Raw genomic sequence first — 18,438 nt, 5'->3', positions numbered from 1 at the left:
TTTTTTCAGTCAAAACTCAGTTTGGGCACCTCTCAGGCGGGTGCCATTGCTATTATAAGAGAACAAGAGAGGTGTTCGTGGCAAGTTCCACCATTTATAGAAAAATAGCACTAGGTAAGAGGCATACACATTAGGTGTCTAATTATTCAGCTGGGATAGCAGCAAGGGTGAGGTGTTCCTTTTGGAAATCTGGAAGTGTTTAGATTTAAACCCATTTGGGCGTGTCTTTGGAGAAGGTTACTACCGGAGTCATCAAAAGACAGTGTTGCAAGCAGTTTCTCTTCCCTCTCTTTAACGTGTCCTGAAAGATGACACGCTTGATGAAATTCACACTCAAATGCCCTGCTCCTTTTCGAAGAATAGCCTGTCTCCTTTTTATTTCTTCCTCCTCAAAGGCCATCTTTCTCTACCGCAACCAACACCACCCTGCTGTTGGGAGAGAGAGGCGGCTCCGCTCCTCCCTTCGCAGTGGAAGTGTTTGGCCGCAGGGAATTCTTGTCTGCGCAGGCCGGGCGATGCTCCTGCTTCTCTTGGTGGCTGCGAGTTGTTTCCTTTTAACTGGGGCGAAGCCATTTAAAAATCCCAGCGCGTACGCTCGCCTCTGAGGAGAACCTCCTTCGGAGGATACAGGTACCAGGGGGCCTCTGGAATCTAATGTAACCGCAGCTAACTCGCGCCCCCCCACCCGAATATTTTGAACTGCTGGCGCCAACAATTTTGCTTTTATTGATGCAAAGCAACCCGTCCAGAGGGTCTTGAATGAGCTTTGCGGTGAGCGAGGCTGCGACGCCCGGAGACAGCTAGCCTCTTTATACCACACGGTGGGTACACAGGCAGATCATTTTGAAGAGCAGCAGACGATTGATCCACACGTTATTCAGACCCGGCGAAGCTGCGGTCAAACCGATTTAGACCGGGCCGCGCGCCGCTTCTCGAAAGCGCCTTGGAGGTGTCCCATGGCTAGGATTGCAGCCTTTAAACTGTCAGGATGATTTATAGATCACAGCCTCGGGCTCACTGCTAAACCAGTTTGTCAGGCCGTAGGTAAAAGGGACCCTCCAGCGGGTGGCTGTTGCTGACACACAGTTACATCAGCAGCAAGCCAGTTTCGGCCAAATACAGACGGCGAGAATTGCAGCTGAGTCAGAAAGAGTCACGTCGCGCACGGGCAGGCGCTGCTGCTCCTACTGTCTCCATCCCCCACCCTGGGGAAGCCCCCTTGCTGCCCCTCCTCCTCCTCCTCCTCCTCCTCCTCTGGACTTGCACGAGCTCCAGTTCAAACGCTGGCCCTGCTACACGCGCAGCTAACGTCCCCGCGGAGCTCGAGCCCCTCCAGGATAAGAACGGTATTAGAATACGCCCGCCCCTCCTACTCCCAACCCCGAATTCGCGCCAAATTGCCGTCTGACGCCACCACGCACAGCCCCGCCTCCCGCCTCCCATGTTTTCAAACGAAGGGGGCGTGCGTGATTGGCTGGCGTGACCTGGCACGTGACTAACGGTCGCGGGAAAGCCGCGGAGTCCGAACGGGCGAGTGTGCTGCTGCTGTGGCAAGAGCCGGAGCTTCGTGGAGGAGCGCGCAGGCGAGGCACGGGTCGCGCGTCGTGTGAACGGGCATTTCAGCGCAGGGAGGCGTGGTTTACTCCTGTCAGCGTCCCGTCTGAACAAGGGAGGGCCTCCCGCGGATCTCGGCCATGAGTTTCCTGAGTCTGCAGCCGCAGCAGCAGCCGGTCGCGGGACCGCGGCGCCTGGCGGCGCGTCGGGCAGCAGCCCCGATCCGGCAGAAGCTGCTTTTTTCGGGCGGCGGGAGCGACTGCGAGGAGGAAGAGGAGGAGGAGGAAGACTGCTACGAAGAGGAGGAGGAGGAGGAGGAGGAAGGCGGCAGCGGCAACAGCACCGGGGAAGACTCGGCTTTCCAGGAGGCCGACTCCCCGCTTTCCGTGAGCCATACCCCGGCTCGGCGCAGGGAGCCGCCGCCGCCGCCGCGATCGCCCGAGGAGGTGGCGATGGAACTGGCGCCTCCCGCGCTGCCGGGCGACGAGGGAGACTCGTGGGAAGAGGAGGGCTTCGGCTCCTCGTCCCCCGTGAAATCGCCCGGAGCTTACTTCATGGCCGGCTCGCCGCCACTGAAAGGACCCCGCCGCTGCTGCGGCCGACCGTCGCCGCCGCGCTCCCGGGTGCTGCCGTGCCGGGGCCACCAGGGTCCCGTTTCTGCGCTGCCCGAGTATCCCGACACCCCGCCCCACAAGACTTTCCGCAAACTGCGCCTCTTCGACACCCCGCACACGCCGAAGGTGAGAGGAGGGGGAAGGACGAGCGGAGGACAATTGCAGGCGGGGGGGGAGAGGGGGGATCCGGAGGCTCAGTGGCGGGTGCGGGGCTTGGGGGGGGGAGGTTAGGCTACCCCACCGGCGTGTCGGCTCTGCCGGGGAGTTTCCATTCAGTCGCTACCGCCGCTTGGTTCGCTTCCGTCTGAGCACGTGGGCGCTCGGTAGGTCTCCGGGCGGCTCCCTTGGCCGACCACCCCGCGTAGTATGTAGTCCGTGAAACAGGCGTTAGAGGCTGCCTCGCTTTTTTACTTTAAGAAGCTTGTTGCAGACCGTTTTGGGTTGATCAGAGCAAAAATGTTATTTTCGGGGGAAAGGGAAGACAATGCAACTAGCGGTGCTCTGAGGAATAGGTGCCACGCCCCTTTCGCCTTTGTCGGTTTCCCCCCCCATAACTGGCAACTTAGAGAGAAGTGAATCCGTATGGTCCGCCCATGCAGCCTTTTCGCTCGTTTAAAATTAAGAGCTGCCATCAGACCGTTCTCCAAAACATGTTGAAAGTTGAAATGAGAGACTGTTGGCAAATGCAAACCATACTTGGCAGGTGAAGCCCAGTGCTTTGAAAGTGTGCCCCCATGAAATTTCAGTGGCTGCCTTGGTATCTAGGTATATACCAAATGCAGCTGGTGAAGCAGGTTATCGTCAATAAACAGAGGCAACATGTTGGTGTACCTGCGTATTTTCTCCTTTTTGCACTGTTTATATGTGGATTGCCCTTTTAACAGCAGCCAGCATTGTAAAGTGCAGAATACTCCCAACTAAACAATGGCTGCTGCTTGATTTCATTGGTTGGAGAGCCATTTAAACATAAATTCCATTCAGCTACACTTCATAAGTTGGTGCCAAATACTTGAATAATTTTTTCCAGTTCCAAGCCTGTACATCGTGCTTATTACATAACAAGCTAGCTTGCCTGTTACAGAAATATTGGCAACTTTGGTAAGCCCTGCCCACAGATTGTCCGTTAAGATTATGTAACTGAGCTACAAATTGTGCCTAAAATAGTTTTTACCCACATTGCAAGATGCAGGGCCAGTTTGCCGCAGCTGTTTGTTCCCCCCACAAGAAAGCTACTCTGGACACTTCTGAGCCCTGAGACTGTCCTTCCAGTTTGCTTAGTGAAATTGAAATGTTTACATTCAGAAGAGCGGTTAAAAAACACTCACCTTTACATCATGAAATCAAACTGCTTTTGTAACAGTTGAGAGAGGGAAGAAAACTTTTTCACTAGCTTTTTTAAACTCCAGCTTTAAATTTTAAACGTTTTCATGAATGTACTAATATATAATAATAAATATTATTATGATACCATTATTGTCCATGTAAAAGAATCTTGAGAGGAATAGAAGTATTGGATAACTGAATGAATTGGAAGGCCATCTGCTTGTTTTAATGATACATGCATACATTTTGTTAAATGTTGTCTCATAACTGTCTTTGTTATAGTGGGTGGATTGTAGAGCCTAGGCCAGTGAGTTCTCTGTTCAAATCTTTGCTCAAGTATGACGCTCACCTGATGCCTCTGGGCAAGCTACTCAACTGAATTACTGTGAAGATAAAGTGAGACAATGTTTTGCATTGAACTAATTTGAGTATAATATATACAGTGAGGCATATAAATAGAAAAAACATAATACTATGCATGTGTACTTGGAAGTAAGTTCCAGGAACTTAACTATTCCCTGGTAAATGGGCATAGAATTGCAGCTTCAGTGACTAAGCTTCTTGAATAAAAGGATGGAATAGTAATATAATAAGTAAAAAAGAGAGTGCTATATAGCACTTTGCCAGATAAATTTGCAGGATGTTCACATCTATGACCTAGGCATGGTGACAAATTTCTTAGTTGCAGTGTGCTCTACACAGGGCTTTCTTTGCTCTTGACATTTAAATTGATCCATATTGAGAAGTAAGGATGCTACTAAATGCTCCTGCATGCCCATCTTAAAACAGCTGCAGTTGTTTTCAGTCCATTTCTACACACAATTCAAAGTGTTGGTAATTAAGTTGTTGTGGTCCAGGGGTTTTGGGTGGTGGTGGTGTTGAATACCTGTTGTTATCTCTGCAGTGGAGTCGCTGTCTTCCGTTTCATAGAGCTCTTGAATCAGTATGAAAGAGGAGCTTTTTAGCCACTGAGGAGGAGTCTCCTCGCCCTTTGTGCTGATTGGAGCCAGAGGGAAAGAAAGGAGGTGAGTCAGCCACTGAGGATCGGCTCCTTGGTCACTCTGGAGAAGAACACGAATGCCTTGGAATTGTTCTGTATGCTCCAGAGCTAAGCACTGAGGAACACTGAAAACACAAGGGGCTTCTGTTTCAAGAGAAATATGTGCAAGGTCTGTTACATACAATGGAACTTCATGGGAAACACAACTTAAGTTGCTCCAAAAGAAGATAATGGAGCACTCAAATTAGTTGCCCCTGCATTTCAGGGGCTGGACTAGATGGTCCACAGGGTCCCTTCCAACTCTACAATGCTATGATTCGAAGTTTAAAACCCTAAATGGTGCAGCCCATGGAACACAGGGCTTTTCCCTTCTGTGCCATTATGTTTACTCCCTAAGATCATGGAGAAGTTATTCATGTTTTGATGTCTGCTTGGGATGTAGGAGGAGACTGGGCTTTTTGTAAGATTTTTTTTTTTTTTTAAACTTCGTAAAATTGCTCTTGAGTGTTGCCAATCAGTGCACTGGATGAGCAGAATGCCAGTATTGTAGATAAATAAAATTTCATACGTGAAGCTGAATTTATTGTGTCTCCAAAAATATTTTGGCTTTGTAGTCATAAGAGGGAATCTGGGTTTTCTAGCTTTGGAATCAGGATGCAAGTAAGTAGTAATTGTCTTAGCAGCATGGGGTGGAACCAGGGAGCCACCCTCCTGCCACCACCAATGCTGCTGCCTATCATTGACTGCCAGTTTGTTTCTGGGATTAATTCAAGTTGGTCACACTCATATTTAAAGTGCTTAAAGTCCTAAACAATTTAGGCCCCAAATATTTGAAAGGCTGCTTCCTTTCCTACAAACCACCTTGGAGGAAGCACTTTTGGTAGTTTTGCTGTCCTCAGAAGTTTGTATTTGTTTGTGTATATGGGGGGGGAGATGAAGATGGCCTTGGAGAGGGCATTCTCTGTGGCAGCCCCTGAGTTGTGGAATCCCCTCCCCACAGGGGTACGTACATCTGGCACCTTCACACTACAGCTTTGGGTGCATGCTGAAGATGCACCTCTTTGGCATTGAAACATAAAAAATGTGTTTTTAGCAACCACCATATTCTTGTGACTATTTGTTTTACAGGTTTTTAATTCTGAATTTTTAATTTTAGCCCATCCTAGGACTGTCTGGTGAAGGGAGGGTCATAATTTATTGATAATAGATGGGATAAAGTGATAGCAAGGTTGAGGCCTATCTGACAGTGACACTGATGTGCCCATGAGGCCCTGACATCCCTGCTACTAAGCCCAGTCCAAGTAATCAGCAGCAGTACTAGTGTTGGGAGGGGATATTGACCTCACCACACATGCCACTATGGGCTAGCTGAAGAGCCAACTCTGTATATATGGTATTAAAAGTTTGGATCTAACCAATTAACGTTATGTTCTCTTGGTTATGTTTGAGAGTGAAGGGTAGTTCTATTCTACGATGACTAAATTGGCTATCACCTTTTCTCCTTTGAAGGAGCTGGTATTTCTTTATTCATTAGATTTAACTGCATGGTAGATAGGATTACACTTTCTGGTTAACAATACAATATGAACTTTGCAGTGAATAACTATATAATTTTCATCCCCATTTTATTTTAAGTAGCCTCTGTGCCAGGTATGTCCAAAGTCTGTTTTGGGGGCCTAATCTGGCCCACTGGTCAGTTTAATCCATTTTATTTTCTGGGGTAAAACACTAAAAAAGCTCAACAAGATCAACCATAAAAAAGCTCAAAAATTCAAAATGTTCAACAACCTCAGTCCTCAAAAAAGGTCAATACAGTCATACCTCGGGTTACAGACGCTCTTCAGGTTGCGTTTTTTCGCGTTACGGACCCACCAGAACAGGCTACTTCTGGGTTTCAGTGGTCGTGCATGCGCAGAAGCGCTAAATTGCACTATGCACAGAAGGGCTGAATCACAACCCGCGCATGCGCTCATGTGCCACTGCAGGTTGCGAACGCTTCGGGTTGCAAACATGCATCCCACACGGATCACATTCGCAACCCCGAGTGTCCACTGTAACTTTGGTCAGCCCTTTGGTCAGCCCTCATGGCCCTTCACTTCATCAAATCTGGTCCTCTTTGAAAAAAGTTTGGACACCACTGCTCTATGAGCACTATGCATATTATACTTCAAATACATCTTACAGAGAGCACAGTTTTCTTACGTATTACTATTATTTTAAAATGCTATACTGCTAATTTCTATTGGTGATTCTTTTTCACCCTCAACCAGACAAAAAGAAGTATGTTTTCACAATTTCAGCAATGTTTAATATTTGCTGTTGCCAGTGTGGGCCTAAATGAAACCATTTATGTTCTGAGAACCTGGCTTTTATCAGAGTTTTGAAACTATATCGAAGCAACCGGTCAGTGGCCAAGTATAATACTGAAAGTTTGGTGATTGGTGGCACGGTGGCAGTTTATTTGTATGTATGAGGGGGCTTTGGATGTCTGCTTTCTTTTGGTTTAGAATATGGCATGAGAGTCATAATGGGTCAAAAAAATAAAAAGGTCAAGATACTTCAGTACTGCATTGCTGTATATGGTGTCAGTTGAGTTCTTCTGTTGCCTGTGGTTGAGCAAAAATTGTAATAGCTTCCACAGTGTATGGCAAACTGTTGGCTCTGACTACAAACTGGAAAGAAAAGTCATCTCTTAGTTGTGTGATTTTTAGTAAACTTGAATGAGGTAAGAAGGATAAAGGACATCTACATCAACAGGACTCAGGTATGACTTTCTAGACTCCCATTTATTTATTGTCAAATTTACCAGTTCATTGATTAACGCTTGCAGTCCTAATAGTGGGTGGGTGGCACCACTTTGCTGTGGTTCCATTCCTACTTGGGTGGACATTTCTAGGGGATGATGCTTGGGGAGTATTTTTCAGCCCCATGGAGCCTTCAGTGTATTTTCACATATATTTGGAACTACTAAGTGGGGTCCTCTAGAGCTTCGGAGTATGTTGTCAGCAATATGCTGATGACACACAGTTCTGTTCCTTTACACCTGCAGGTGTGGCAGTGGATGTGCTGGACCATTGTCTTGCCTCTGTAATGGACTAGATCAGATAAGACTGAGGAATTGTTAGTGGGCTGTCCTAAACAGGATGGATGGGAGGTTGCCTGCTCTTGATGGGGTTACACTCCCTCTGAGCGACCGGGTACATAGCTTGGTGGTACTTGTGGTTGCATTTCTGTCACTTGAGGCTCAGGTGGCCTTAGTGGTGTGAAGTGCCTTCCATCAGCTTTGACTGGTGGCTCAGCTGTGCCCCTACTTGCACAGGGATTGCCTAACTACTGCTGTCTATGCTCTTGTAATCTCTAGGTTAAATTACAGCAACACGTTGTACACAGAGCTCCCTCTGAAGATGGTTCAGAAACTTCAGCTGGTGCAGAATTCGGCAGCCAGGTTGCTTACTGGAGAAAGACAGTTTGAGCATATTATACCAATCCTGGCCCGACTGCACTGGCTGCCAATTAGTTTCTGGGCCCAATTTCAAGTGCTGGTTTTGACCTATAAAACCTTAAATGGCTCAGGACTGCAATACTTCAAGGACCACCTCTTTCCATATGAACCTACCCGAACCCTGAGGTCATCCTCTGAGGCCCTTATTGTGTGCCTCCATGAGAGGTCTTGAGGGTGGCAATACGAGAACGGGCCTTTTCTGCTGTTATTCCCTGCTTGTGGAATGCTCTCCCCAGGGAAGTTCACCTGGTGCCTTCATTATACACCTTCAGCTGCTAGGTGAAACATTCCTCTTCAACCAGGCCTTTGGCTGATTAACATCTGATGCTCTTTTGAATGTGTTGTGGGAGAGGAGATTATTAGTTTGTTCTTACTTTTTACTATGTGTTTTGTGGTTTTCATATTGTGATTTTATGTTGTGAACCACTCTGGGATCTACAGCTCAAAGGCAGTATACAGATTTTAATAATACTAATAGTTACTCCTAATTCTTTCACCTAGTTGGCAGATTTGATTAACATGGGTTGATATGTACATGTTCTTGACTGCAAGATGAAAGTAAGCATGGACAACTAGTCTTGCACATTGCTGTTATCTAAAAACTGTAGCAATTCCTTCTGTCAATAACTGGTCAAAGCCAACAATGTGTAGCTTACAGTGTTTTACTGGTTGGAGTTGCACTTCTGTTCTGCTGATTTTAAGTAGGCAACGTAAATGTGTAACTAAGTGTGTAATGGCAAGAGCTGGACAGAAGCATCTTTAGTTAGCCTTCTATATTTAGGAGGTGATCAGGTCTTGCTCTTCATCCAGGTGAAGATTTTATGAACTAATAATTGTATTATCTGATCAACACCTTGTGTTGCATTCTGTGGCATGCCTATAACACCAGCTGTGATTTAAAGAAAGGGTGGGAGAGAGATGTTTGTTTGCCAGAACTATTTTTCTTTTCTATTAACAAAGAAACTCTTGATTCAGAAATGCTGTTGATTTAAAGCGTTTCACACCAATTATTGCCTTGGATCCCAAGAAGTTCCACTAGAAGGGGATTGCCAGAAGATGACTCTTTCCTCCTTTGGCATCTCCCCAAACACTTCAGAAAGCTTCTGGGGGTGAGGGTGAGTTGTGGCTAAAAACAGAGGTCACTGAAAAGCTGGGTGGAGACAACTTCCATTTATGTCCATACCATTAGCTGAGAGAATGTGATAGTTTTTAGGTGTTGTTAGCATGCTTTAAAAGATACTAATATGTTTTCAACTCTGGGCTCTTTTGGGAGGAACAACAAGATAAAAACTGATTAAACAATATGTCTAATAGAACTTAGGAAGCCTGCAGGTGAGGTGAGGGGTGTGTATTTGTGTGTGTGTGTGTGTGTGTGTGTTTAGTTCTGCTTTGCTCATTGCTCTGATAACCAAAATCAGTTAGATTTTACATATGAAACAATGAATAGGAAACCCATTTATGCCATAGTAATTTGCCATAGGGGAAGCACAAATGTTATATTTGGAAAGATTATTCATTCGTTTAAATTCCAAATAATCATTAACTTGTTAAGTCAACATGGAACAGAACTGTTAATTTACTCGTTTCCTTTATTTTTCAGAGTTTACTTTGTAGAGCTGAAGGAATGGGATCAAGTTCAGCTAAACTCCGAGGTGGCTCTCTCTTTATGAATGTTGGAAAACTAGTAAAACAGGAATCTGATGTGGGGCAAGCACCTCACGTGAACATTAATCCCTTCACTCCAGACTCTCTCTTCCTTCAGTCGTCAGTTGGGCAGTGTCGTAGGAGAAAGAGAACACACTGGAATGAGTAAGTGTCTAGAGCTGGTCATTGATAAACTGCTTAAGAAATAAACTTTTGGTAGCAATCCTGTCAATGAAGGGATTGTACTTAACTATCCTTATTTTCAAGTGAATAATTGGGTATAGAATTAGGGAGGCTTTAAGAACACAAGTGGTTAAAATTGTACAGCAGAACTTGTAACATTGCCTAACACTGTGAGATATTAGTTTGTAGATCTTGAGGTGAAACTGAGATTGCTGAACATGGGCTGCAAATATAGCTCTTTCTCTGCTGCTGTTATATTCAGTTTCTTCATCTCCATTCTACGCATTTGGTTGTTGCTACAGTGGGGCCCAGGGAAACATGGGTAAATTCTGACAGCTTCACCTTTAGCATGAGGTCTAATTTGAGCCTAAACGTAACCTTTTACATACCTGTTCTGCTTCCCATTTTTTAGGAGTATGACTCCTAGCAGTCTCTCTTCCCTGCATTTGACACAAACACACATCTTACTGCGGTGAGATGTTGGCATGGCACAATATTAATTGACATAATCTATTCAAACAATCGTTCTGTCACATCACCTCAATGCAGCACAGCTTCCCTCATGACTTTTTGTGCACACACCTGTCAGTGTTTGTAAAAAGCAAAAAGAAGAAGAAGAAAGGAGGAGGAGGAAAGGATTCTGACTTCCCTTTGTCTCTTCAGCCTGGTCCTCGGACCCTTGTCTGCATAAAAGAGTCCACGAGAATATCCTTGCAGAGTTTTATTCTTAAAAGTCTTTGTGCAAAACACGACTGAATAACTATACACACCAGCACTAACCAACCAACCAATCCAAACACCAGCCTCCAAACTAACATTTCTCACTCTATATATACAACTTGGTGCAGGCCGCTGAGTCATGCTGACCCAGCTTTATTCGCATTAAAGAAACAGCGGCCATTTTAGCCGTCTTCTACATTGTCCCTACTATTGGCATGGGTGAAAAAAGATGTCTGGAAGTGGTCTGGTAGCTATGGCTTTGCACAGTTCATGAATTTGATTAAATTGCTTGGAAAGTAAAATGTAACTTATCGATGAAAGTGAAGGTTTCATAGCATTTCTTTTACTTATTGTTTGTGTCACAGCTCCTATGGTGAAGATATGGAAGCAAGTGATGGAGAGCCTGAAGATGAAACTACGAGACCTGCCAAGGTAAATAAAAATAAAAAACAATCCCCATTTATTCCTAAGTAAGCATTTTTAAAGTTCCATTGAAATCCATAGGATTAACCTTTTAAGAAGCCCTTTTCCTCAAACTTGTTTGTCTCAATCCTTTTAGCGGATCAGCATAACAGAAAGTAATATGAAATCACGATATGCAACAGAATTTCATGAATTGGAAAAGATTGGATCTGGAGAATTTGGTTCAGTATTCAAATGTGTGAAAAGGCTTGATGGTTGCATCTATGCAATAAAGCGTTCTAAGAAACCCTTGGCTGGCTCAATTGATGAGTGAGTAATCTATCCTATTATTTCACTCCTCTGCACATACTCATTTTAAAAATAATCCCATCAAGGCATGTAAGGATTTGTTCACGTATTGTCTTTGCAGCTACAATACTGAAATGTTTATAGTTGCAAAACTATCATTCATTCACCTGTACATAACAAACACAGCACCCCTATGCCATAGTTCATGCCTCTTCCAACTCAAAAAATTTAACTGCTCTTGTAATGTGACCAGCATTCTATGCTTGCTTCCTTAAACCAGTTTCAAGCTTTATTTAATTTGTTTTAATACCACAGGCAAAATGCTCTTAGAGAAGTCTATGCTCATGCAGTTTTGGGACAGCATTCACATGTAGTGAGATATTTCTCTGCTTGGGCAGAAGATGATCATATGCTTATACAGAATGAGTATTGTAATGGTAAGTAAAGCTCCTATTGAATTTACCTTACTATGAATTCTGGTTATTAAGGGAACATAGTTGTAGTAAGATGCTAAACTTGTCTGGGAAAGGGGAGGGAGATCTGCTGACTTATTTGCCAACAAAGTCAATGGTGCACTTGCTAAGTCTTTTTTCTTTCAATGGAATTTAAGCATGTGTAATGGGGTACAGGATTGCAGCCATTGGCTTGGACCCAGCCAGGTATGTCTTACATGAGCAGAAAGGCATTTGTGCTTGTAGAAGACAACCTAGCAAATTTTCTTGGTTGCTCCATCCTGCTGAATCCCCCCATGCCCCATCACACACTGTTCTGGAGGGTCATTCACCTTTTAAGAAGTGGCTTTTGTGGTGTGTGCAAGAGGCAGAAGTGGGGATTGGAGCCTAGTTTGTACAAGCAGTGCTCTGTTCATCTTAGTCTCTGAATCAGTAGCATTTTATATTAATGTCAAACACATGTGGTTACAGTTAGGATAAAGCAAGTAGAAGTAAAAGATCAGATGAATTTTAGACAATTTATGATACAACAAAATTCAAATAATTTGTGAGCTTCTTTAATAGGCAGGAAGTGAATGTTCTTACAAACATTTCAGCTGATTAACTAGACTTGCTTCCTGAGTCACAAATTGGGGATCTTCATTCCAAGAAAAAATTCAATACCCAGTCTAGAATATTTCAGAACAAAAATATAAATAATCTGGTTTGCTTAATATGTGGTTGTACTTATATAGCTTTACTCATGTATCTTTTTTAGAGTCTCTTTTCTTTTGTCTGTTATTGTCCCTTAACCCTAGACTAGACCTCTCGAACATGTGGCCCAGGGAATTGGATAGAACCCCTACAGCCTACTAGCTCCTTGACAATGCAGTGCCTTCCAGATGTTTTTTGGGACTACAATTCCTGTCATCATTGGCCACAGTGGCTGGGGTTGATGGAATTTGTAACCCAACAACATCTGGAAGATACCATGTTGGCTATATGTGCCTTACATTATTGTTGCAAGAACTACATCTAGGTAACACATGTTAAGTGCTTTGAGCACTTTAAAAGTGTTATACAAATGCTAAGTATTGTTAAACACAGCATGCATTGGCCTTAGAACCAAGGTAGCAATATGGTGCCCTCCAAATGTTGCAAGCCTATAGCTCCCATCATTCTATACCATTAGATGTGCTGGCTGGGCCTGATGAGAGTCCAAAATGTCCTGCGGGCACCATCTTGGCTACCTCTGGCCTACAAGAAAATGAATTTTCTACTTTTACATTATTTAATTTTGCTTCTAGGTGGAAGTTTAGCTGATGCTATAAGCGAAAACTATAGAAGTATGCGCTATTTCAGTGAACCAGAATTGAAAGATTTGCTTCTACAAGTTGCCCGTGGTTTAAAGTATATCCATTCAATGTCCTTGGTGCACATGGATATAAAGCCCAGTAAGTATTCAGAGATCTGGTATTTCCTTCATTGAAGGTATTTTTAGAGATGATTGAATATGTGGTAGTAAAATAACCAGTGAACCACACCTTAGTAACGGAAACTTTTTCATTCTGAATACAGAAAACAATGAAAGAAATCAGTTCTAAAACATACAGCCGGCCAACTGCTGTTCAGTTTATTTTGGATCTTTTTTTTTTTTGTTGTTAGATTATGCTTGTTTGCTGGCTGTCCTGAAATTTGGCTTCTTTCCCAGAAGGCTGTTGGGTTAATTATTCAAAGAAGCCAGCAGATGGTGCAAATTCTGAAACTAGATTATATTTTGACGAATGTCTATTTTTATTCCTTGGCAGGTAATATCTTCATATCTAGGACTTCAATTCCAACTACTATATCTGAAGAAGGCGATGATGATGAATGGACATCTAGCAGGGTTGTTTTCAAAATAGGTAGGGGGGCATGGAGTTACATTTTCCTGTGCAACCTTTTATTTGTTTTTGCTTTTGAGAAAATAACCCTTCTTCCCATTCTTCTTTAATGTAGGTGACCTTGGTCATGTAACTAGAATATCTAGTCCACAAGTAGAAGAAGGAGATAGTCGTTTCCTGGCCAATGAAGTTTTACAAGAGGTAAACAGTGTTTTGCTAATGGGAGTTAAATAATTAATTGTATCTTACTCATGACTAGGGTTTGGGTCCTCTGATTATGAATGGAAGGATCCTCCCTTCATTGAAGTAGAGTTACATTCACAGGAGGGCCCCTTCTGAAAGCAAAACTCTTTATTAATAGTCACTTCTTTCCAGCAAGGTGAACTCATAGTGACTTAAACGAACATAGTAAAAGCATGAACAAAGTGAAAACTTAGAATCTATGCCTTGATATATTGTTCTGGTGGGATTTTGTAAACTTTTATTTCCTTTGCAGAACTACAATTACTTGCCAAAAGCAGATATTTTTGCTCTTGCATTAACTGTGGTGTGTGCTGCTGGTGCCGAACCACTGCCAGCCAATGGGAATCATTGGCATGAAATTCGACAAGGAAAACTCCCTAGAATTCCACAAGTCCTTTGTCAAGAGCTATTAGAGTTACTGAAGGTAAGAAGGTGATCTGTGTTCCTGGCATCATGCTACATGTTCTTTAAGGGAAGGGTGGTCAGCCTTAATTTTCATCTCTTTCCTATTTCAGCTTATGATAAACCCTGATCCAGAGAAAAGACCCTCAGCAGTAGCTCTAGTCAAGCATTCTGCATTGTTATCTACTGCCAGAAAGAGTGCTGAGCAACTACGAATAGAACTGAATGCTGAAAAATTCAAAAACTCTTTGTTGCAGAAGTAAGTTGAATCCATACTGTGGCAACTTCAGTGTCAGAAATCTAGGAAATAATATTAAGAGCCAAGTAGCAGAAGACTCTGTTCCTTGTTACAAAAAAAACCTAGACTTTATTATGTAACCTCTTAATTTAACTCCAGACATAAGCAACAAAATAAAACATTTTGCAACTTCTCTTGAAGCACATTGAACGTAGCACCAGTGATTTGAAGTACAGCAGACACCATATTTTTTGCTTTAGGTATTGTTTAACAAGATACCAACACTGAATGGAAGCTGCTTGAAACTCTGGTTCTTACAGTGTTTACTTTGATTTGGTAAAGACTGCTTCTAAGTACTTGGGGGCAGGGGGGAGGAAACAGGTTCATATAGTAACATCTACCATGGGGAGAGCTTTGCGTTCCCAAGGAGGAGAAAGTATGTAAATCTCTGAATGGGAAGGATATGGGCAAATTCTCCCTTTGTATGAGACCATACAAAGTGTTCAGATGATATGCAAGTCACATTAGCTATGTGGTCCCTAGTTTACTACTAAACCAGAAAGGTGTGGTTCAGTGGTGCTGACGGAATGCCTGTCTTGGCAAACGATTGCCGAAAACCTTTTTACTGGGTTTTTTGAAGGGGAGAACAGAGGTTTTTTGACAGCATATTTGCCCTGAAAGCTTCAACTGGTGGACATTTTTAGTAGCCCTAGTTGCAACTTCCTCAGCATTGTGTCTGTGTGTGTATCTGTGTGTGTCCCTGTGCATCCACGCAGCAACAGTTGATGCTGTTACAAACTATTGGGTGACACCTCAGTATTAAGATTGAACTTGACCAGAATTAGTCTGTGAGGTGACAAAAAATGCCAGTAACAAAAAGTGGACGTTACAAAGTTTGACGAGGACTAGGGGAACTTTATGTATTAAATATGCCTAATGAATACAGCTACTAGGTCTCAGCATTTGGTTCTACAAAGTGGAGGTCAAAATGCAAGGTATTCTCTTCCCTCTCTTTAAAGGGAAAACACATAAGTATATTTACAGGATGGTGAAGAGAGCATAATATCAAATGTGTGCTCTCTTAAAACACACTACCATTCAGGCAAAATCAGAGTTTAGGAAATGACTGTTACCGAGTTAAGTTGGGGGAAAGGTACTAATGGAGGATGAGATTGCAGAAAAATGGAATGAATTCTTTGTATCTGCTTTCATTGTGAAAGATGTGATAGAGGTGGGGAGAAAGTGGACAGGAAGTTGTTTTCTCCCTCTTAATACTTGAACCCAGGATCAGTAGATGAATTTTATATCAATAAAATATCAGAATTCCTTGCTCCAGCATGCATTTTTAAGGTCGTGTTTGGTTTTATGATAAATTTTTATTGTCCAATTTTCTGTGAATTAATTTTTTTATGTACACCACTTAGAAATGTGGGCCACTAGAATGGAAAGCTGGACTAGATAGGCCTTTGGTCTGATCCAGCAGTGCTGCTGCAGTGTATTCTTGTAGAAAGCTCTGTGTGATTCTGCTAATAGTGCTGGTAGACAAGAAAAAAATGTTACAATAAAATGTTTGCACCCTGAATTACTGTTCTTGTCTCTTTAGAATGATTTTGGATGCAAGTTATTTGGTGGCAAAATGACTTTTTTTCTATGTTCCAGGGAACTTAAGAAAGCACAAATGGCAAAAGCAGCAGCAGAAGAGCGAGCTCAAATTACAGATCGAATGACAACTAGATCTACAGCACAGACTAGAACAACTCGTCTTAATGGAAAGAAAATGAACCGTTCAGTTAGCCTGACAATATATTGAATTGGCCGTTCCAGAAAGCTTTCAAGAAGATTGTGGAATATTCCTGGACTAGTTTAGGAGAGGAAGAGGATTCTGTTTCTTTAAATCACTATCATTGGTGTTATAAAGAAGTCTTTTACAATTTTAGTTTTCCCAAATGCAGTTAAATAACTGTAGGATCCAGGCTTCCTATGAGTGGCACTCTGCTCATTGAGGTCTCTCACCACAAGAAGGAGCAAATGTGATTTTTCACCAACCCTCCCTCCCTGCAGCTCCTGAAAATCTGCTTCAGAGGATATAGGGACCCTCCAGAAAATGGTGGGAGGTGGTGTGGGAGCTGTGGGTGGAATTGGAGAAAATTGCTGCTTTTGTCCAGCAGAAGCTTCCAATGGGTATCAGGCTTTTCTGTGAACGGAAGAAACTCTTCTGTTGCAGAATGTCAAGTCTGGATCTGACCCTATGTGTCCTCCTGCTCCTTAAAGAAACCAGGACGCTAACTTTCAAGCCTTTTAGTTACACTGAATAGTATACCATCCAGAGTTAACCACTATAGTGGTTTGCTGCTTCTCATTCTTAATGCATTTCAGGGGAAAGATCTTTTCCTAGTAGTCTAATGGGCTTTTTTGAGTAAACTACTCTATTTGGAATGGAGGAAAAAAATGACATGGGGAGAGGCCAAAGGCCAACAGGCTGAACCATACCTGGTGTCAGGTAAACTATTGTGAATTTTACTTGTGTATTCAACTGGGAGCACTTTGTTAGGCATTGCGTAGACCACAGGAAAAAGCCTGTGGAAACATGCCATGTGAAACTGCTGCTATTTTTAGTTTGTATTTGCTGTAAAACTGTAGCATTAAAACAATCATTGTGTTAGTGGGCTTTTAAAAAAATTATGTGAAAAATATCAAAGCTGCCCTGCTGAAAGCAGCTTCATTCTCTGAAGCTAGTGTATTGTGTACAGAGTCTGTGCACCAATTTTATATTTGAATTACATTATTAGTGTAAATGTTTGTTTGTCATTCTTTCTAATAAAGTTCTCCAAAAGTTAATTCCTCCCCTTCACCTCATCTTCCCTTTATGTGTTAATATTTCAGTGTACCTGTTGGCATATTTTTAGAACTTGTACATAAGTATACTGTTACCATTTTCAAACTGAATGTATAAAAGTGTTATAGTGTACGATACTGAAAGCTGTAGTTTGAGACACCAGAAGCTCCAGCTAAAATCTATTTCAATTTTAGTTGCAAAATTAATATAATTGGCCCTCCTAATGATCTGTTCTGATATTGCCAAAATAGATGTTACCAATTACAGGCTTTTTGGCTTAAACCAACGTTTTCTATATGAATGTTTAACTTTGTTCTTAATTAGTATTGAATCAGATTATTAAAGTGACATTTTGAAATTAATATTGTCATGTTTTTGTCAGCCTTGAGTATCATATCCCATTAATGGTCTATAAATCTACCTGTGAAGAATATTTTTGTGCGCGCACACACACTCACACTGAGCTGGTCATTCCTGCTTGTTCATCTAAATCCTGTTGAGGAAACTCATGTCTGTCTGTGCATTTGAGGCAATACAAGGGTGTAGTGCTTTCCAGTCTGTCAATAAATATGAGCTCTTTATTGTGGTAGTTGCTCAGTGTTTGTTTATTTAATATACTGCCTTTCTCCAAAGTTGGGATTCCAAGGTACCTTGCAGAATTTAAAAACATCAATTACAAAATATAAAATAGACAAAGTACAGTAATTAAAATACATAATTCACATAAAGCTAGCAATTTAAACATTTGCCCAGTAATCAGCATCATATACACCTTGGTTTCCAAAGGCTTGTCTAAGCAGGAAGGTCTTGGCCTGCCAGCAAAAAGAGAACAAATCTAACCTGGGAGCAGCCACAAAAAAAGCTCATGTCACTGCCAACCATGTTTCAGATGTGATGAGTGAGGGGAGATGCTCACCTGAGGATCTTAGCCCACAGACAGATTCGGATAGGGAGATCACGCTTTGAGACTCCTTAGGGTAGTGATAAAGCGGGATATCAAATCCAAACTCCTCTTCTGGATGCAGGCTACACAGGGCTTTATAGTTCATAACCAGCACTTTGCATTGTGGCTGGAAACGGACCGTTGGCCAGTGATGTTTTAACAGGAGTACCATACTCCTTGTAATTAGCTGCAGTCAGCAGTCTAGCCATAT

The 18,438-nt window shown here is 42.7% G+C and overlaps 1 protein-coding gene across 1 annotated transcript; it reads left to right on the top strand.

Moving 5' to 3' along the window:
• The first annotated feature begins 1,479 nt into the window (after positions 1–1,479).
• On the top strand, positions 1,480–17,646 carry WEE1 (WEE1 G2 checkpoint kinase). Its single transcript, XM_081840807.1, has 11 exons — positions 1,480–2,294; positions 9,594–9,802; positions 10,906–10,972; positions 11,100–11,272; positions 11,567–11,688; positions 12,990–13,136; positions 13,491–13,586; positions 13,681–13,766; positions 14,062–14,232; positions 14,324–14,469; positions 16,108–17,646. Exons 1-11 carry the CDS (start codon positions 1,695–1,697, stop codon positions 16,256–16,258), a joined length of 1,968 nt encoding a protein of 655 aa, XP_081696933.1. The 5' UTR covers positions 1,480–1,694; the 3' UTR covers positions 16,259–17,646.
• The last annotated feature ends 792 nt before the right edge of the window (positions 17,647–18,438 follow it).

This window comes from Podarcis erhardii (genome assembly GCF_964252035.2).
Source record: "Podarcis erhardii genome assembly, chromosome: 1".
In the NCBI taxonomy this organism is placed as follows: domain Eukaryota; kingdom Metazoa; phylum Chordata; class Lepidosauria; order Squamata; family Lacertidae; genus Podarcis; species Podarcis erhardii.
Note: the sequence above shows the minus strand (reverse complement) of the source record. Positions and strands in the feature narration are given on the sequence as shown.